Source organism: Azolla caroliniana, unplaced genomic scaffold (assembly GCF_043228905.1).
Source record: "Azolla caroliniana isolate FFs.n. ecotype wild unplaced genomic scaffold, voAzoCaro1.0.p SCAF_1, whole genome shotgun sequence".
Taxonomy (NCBI): Eukaryota; Viridiplantae; Streptophyta; class Polypodiopsida; order Salviniales; family Salviniaceae; genus Azolla; species Azolla caroliniana.
In genome coordinates this window covers 15,316,536-15,321,436 of record NW_028230436.1, presented here as the reverse complement: position 1 = coordinate 15,321,436, position 4,901 = coordinate 15,316,536, and the positions used below count along the sequence as shown (strand labels likewise).

At 41.6% G+C, this 4,901-nt stretch overlaps 1 protein-coding gene across 1 annotated transcript; it reads left to right on the top strand.

Moving 5' to 3' along the window:
- Positions 1-540: 540 nt before the first annotated feature.
- On the top strand, positions 541-4,503 carry LOC147869080 (dirigent protein 1-like). Its single transcript, XM_087315678.1, has 3 exons — positions 541-553; positions 1,066-1,098; positions 3,819-4,503. Exons 1-3 carry the CDS (start codon positions 541-543, stop codon positions 4,352-4,354), a joined length of 582 nt encoding a protein of 193 aa, XP_087171804.1. The 3' UTR covers positions 4,355-4,503.
- The last annotated feature ends 398 nt before the right edge of the window (positions 4,504-4,901 follow it).

Sequence of the window (4,901 nt, the reverse complement as noted above, 5' to 3'; positions counted from 1 at the left end):
TGACATTCACTATGATCCAAAGTAAGGATGGGAAGAAATTAATATAATTCCGTACTATCTGAAAAATTAATGACATGCGTAGTATTTCCTATAGGATCCTAAGATAGGGTCTTAAAAAACAGGGTTATGATGGCATGCGTGAGAGAAGAAGCCTCATACATAGTGAAGATAAAGCCAGAGTGTGTATTGTGTCGATAGATGGCACAACTATAGTAGTTGATTTTGAAGAAAAGAAATTCCAAAATATATAAAAGTACTTTCAAAGTAGAGGTATGATTAATACAAAGGAGCCATGGTTATTTGATATAGAGATAAGGAACATATATTTCTTTTATATCTTTTTTGTGGTTGTTAAAACAACTTAGTGTTACCACAGTGTCCTTATTCTTAAACCATTTCTCACACGTCTAAAAGGGTATGACTGTGATATTTTTTATTGGATGATGTTGCTAGAACTTTTCCAAAATATCATATTTTTAACATTAGTTGGTAAATTTTCAATGGTTTTCTTTCGACATCTCAATGATGCAAATTAATGCTATGGACATGGAATGTGATACTATGCCCATGGCACTACTTGCGACATCTAACACTATCTCTATTTACACATATTTTTAGCAAATATAAAATGTTTGCAATTCCACCTTAACCGAGATTCAAAAATCTCACGGAGCTCTTCAGTCTCATATTGTTGTGATGTGGTGTGGCCAAAGGTAGAAAAGTGGAAAAAAGTGAAGGTTTTCTCACATCACAGAAACATATGTATATATAAAAAGATTTATTATAGGTAATACATAAAAGTGAATAGCCGAATAGTTAGAGCTATTCACTAAACTAAAAAGGGGGTAGAGTTTGATTCTTTAACAACGTGGTGCGAATCAAGGGCTAACATTCCGTTTTCTTTTTCGAAGAGAGAAAGGGATTAACCCGATTTAATGCCTAAATTAGGTGCCTTTCTTCCTCTATAAAATGAGAAGAAGAGGGCTTAGTTTGTGTTGCCCATTTTGTGTGTCGGAGTGTACCATTAGGGTTTGGTTTCCACTTCTAATCTTCTTCTTTTTCCAGCTTTAGTTTTCGTGAGATTTCTTCTTCTCCTCCTCCTCCTCAATGTACTTGAGGTCTTAGGGTTTTGTTTTTTGTATTCTTCGAGAGTAGTGTTATGAATTCTTCTCCAATTTGGGGTTTCTTATGGATACTTTTCTTTGGCGGCTTCTTCGACATTCAAACTATTTACCTACTTACATATACTTCGGAGGTTCGGTCTTCTTCTCCACAACGATAGAGGGTTAGGCTACCTTGTATTCTGGTTGTTGAAGGGAGGACGAAGAGGCACGGGAACACTACACCGTCATCCAAGCGCCACAACTCACGGTGGTAGTCGCGGTCCCTTGACCACCTTCATCAGAAACTCCTTAGTCTCCCTCTGTTCATTTCAGTTTCCTATTGTGGTCGAATGATATGACCATTTTATAAAAAGCACCAAAATCGTGGTAACCTATCTCTACTTATTTGGTTGTAAAGAGAATCTCCCTTCTATATTTTTGCTTACATTTTGTCCTAATCTCGTGTACATTACCTTAATCGTGTGTTTCAATCCTAATCACGTGTATATTGTCACTCAACTCGTCACTCCCTTCAAGACTTGGTTTCCTTCGACTCTGGCCTCCCTTCGAGGATGGGCCCTCTTCGAGTCTAGGCTCCCTTCGAGTCTATGTTCCCTTCAACTCTAGGATCCCTTCGGGTCTAAGTTCCCTGCAAATCTGGGCTCCCTTTGATTTTGGGTTCCCTTCGAGTTTAGGCTCCCTTCGACTCAAGGTTGTCTTCGGCTCTAGGGAATTTTTCGAGTCTAGGGATCATTTGACCATAGAGAACCTTTGACTCCCATGAGTGTTTCAATCAATTGATGTCTGGACCTTCCAAGCACTTGCATCCTCCCTAGTCGAAATCCCCAATGTTCCTGCTCGAGTAGCACATGCATACGCATTATCATGACATTAATTTGGTGAACCTGACATGAAAGAGCGGTAGGGGAGGATGACAAAGGAAAATTTAGAAGATTTCGTGGAATGATGATAAAAATTTGTGGAGGAAAGTGAAAGACGAGATGCAGCTCAATAACCTTTTGAGAGCATGAACAAATAAGTCGACCATTTCAATGGGGACGAAGTCCCAAACTTTTTAAAAGCCTACAATACCGAAATGAATCAAAGAGATGTGAATGAGGTAAAAAGGCTCAATTTTGTTTTTTAGGGGGTGACGGCCATGAGCATGCATGAAGAGGTCAAAAAGCTTCAAGAAGTTCATGACTCATGCGAGTCCTTCGAGGAAGGGTCATTTTGCTCAACTCTCGATGCGGGATCAAAGACTGGTGGGGGTGGATAAGGTCCTAGTTGAAAGTAAATTATGTATTTGTACACTACACCCACAATTTTGTTCCTGGGCAACTTCATAGACTAGCGGGACTTGTCGACAAAACAATGGCATTGCTGTGACAATGTCAACAAACTTTATATCCTAGTAACTATACTCATGGTTAGGACGTACTAGGTGGGAGCAAACCCAACTTCACAAACCAAATATTGAACTCAATCATGTGTTGGGGAATAATATTCATTTGGAGTGCATATTCTAGGTAGCTTCAATTGGACATGTGCACGGTGCACTGGAAGAACACATTGTTGGGAATATGGATCCGAATCAGGATGATTTGGACTACCAACTCAATCAAGACGAAAATGAGAGTACACCAAAACTTTTAACGTGGAAAACCCAAAGTAGGGAAAAAACACGGAACCCCTTCGGGTTCAAAATAAGTTCACTATTTTTCTTATATTTTTCTTAGTACAAACGAAGACAACCTCTCTAGCTTTGACTAGAGGAATGTACATGCTAAGGCAGTAGCCTTGATTACAATTTCTCATCCAACTGGGTGGATAGAAAAACTAACAAAAATTGGAAACAAGGAAAAACATGAAACGAAGAAACCTAATGCAAAGTAGATAGGATAGTTGTTGTTCAATTGTGGTTCTCTGATAGCACGAACAACCCCTCGTAGGTCTTTGTCTCCACTTTTGCACTTTTGGTAGAACACACACACACACACAAAAGACACACAACCAAAAATCACATACATAAATATAAATACAACTAATTATAACTTTTCTTATAACTTGCCTTAAGCCTATTCGGCCTTCAGCAGACTCAATGTTGTGGGCTCCACTTGAGTGGACAAGGTCCAACACACATTGGGCATTAATATTAATTATATTTGTGGACGTAAGTTGCTTGCAACCTATGAAGCTTGAAATATTCAATCGACAATAATATCCCTATCCAAAAGACGTTCCAGGTATGAACTGTTAATTATTTTCTGAATAGCTTGTGGAAATCAGGATTCCCCCCCCCCCCCCCCCCTCTTCTGAAGTCGTTATTATGCGAACCACACGTGAATTCAAACGCTGAAACATAAAAAGTCAGTGGGTCAACGTGAATGCCCCCCCCCCCCCCCCCCCTCCCCCACTAATTACAATAACGACTTTTCCCTATTTAAATAGACGCATGTTATTATTAGGCTACAATACATCCTTCTCCTTCTCCAACCAAGCAGCATATGCATACAGACCAATAACTCAGCATCAGCACTTTTCCTTCTTTCTCCTTTCACAACCACACCCCTCCACAATCAACCAACGTTTCACTGCTGTCTTCTTCTCTTCGTAATTGTGTGAATTTTATTATACATAAAACTATTTGAGCACAAATTACAAACATGGTTCAGCAGTCCATCTCATATGGCTCCTCCGCCACTACACTCGCCACTACACTCGCTTATCTGCTGTTGCTGGCCGCTCCTTTGACCACCACTGTATCGGCTCGCCGGAAGCCTCCCCAGGGACCTGAGACCTTCAGCTTCTACATCCACAACCAGGTCTACAACCCGGCCGTCAACAACTCCGTCTTCGACTCCGTGTACAGCGCCGGACCCTTCAACTTTAGCCAGCCCAACCCCACCAACTTCGGTGTGCGCTCCACATTCGAGAACTCCATCACTCCCGACGCCTCCCCGGACTCGGAGCCCATCGGCGTCGCCCAGGGCTTCTGGATCTTCAATTCACAGAAGGGTTACGTCCTCATGCACATATTCACTGCCACCATCACGTCGGGGCCATACACGGGCACCATCGCCATCATGGGGCAGGAGGATGAGTCTCTCGACAATCGAACATTGGTGGTGGTCGGGGGAACCGGAGACTTCCTCGCGGCTCGTGGTGCCGCCATCTCCAAGCGGGTTGTCATCGACAACGTTGCGCCCGCGCACTGGACTCTCTCCTTCGACTTGGACCTCTATTATTGATCATCACACATTCAAGGGTGGCCCCAATCCATGCATGCATCCTACCCTCCCTATTTGTTTGTAACTCTTTGTCTACCGTCAATCACAATCAACGTGTGATGGATGGATGCCCTTTCGTCGATCACAACCCACGTTGTTGTTTTGTCTGATTGATATTACATTGAAATAATACTAGAATTACTATTAAATTATGTCACTCTTAAACAGTACTAATATCAGTAGAGTATAATGGTCGCTGCTATTGTCATTAAAGATACGACGCCCTTTTTTTTGCTTGTGAAATGATATGCGTCTTTAAACACTGCACTGCTGCTGATCATTCCTCAATTATAGGGTATGGAACCGTCATTCGTCAATCACATGAGTATCACCATTGGCGTAGCTAGACACTTGATCGGATCCAGACTAATCATAAGGCAGGAAAACTTGCTCCCATATTGGCCATCTTATATACAATTAAATTCCCTTACATTTGGAACATGTATTGCTCTCAAGGATCACATTTGGAACATGTTATAATAAGCACAGAGTGGACGTTGCTTGCATC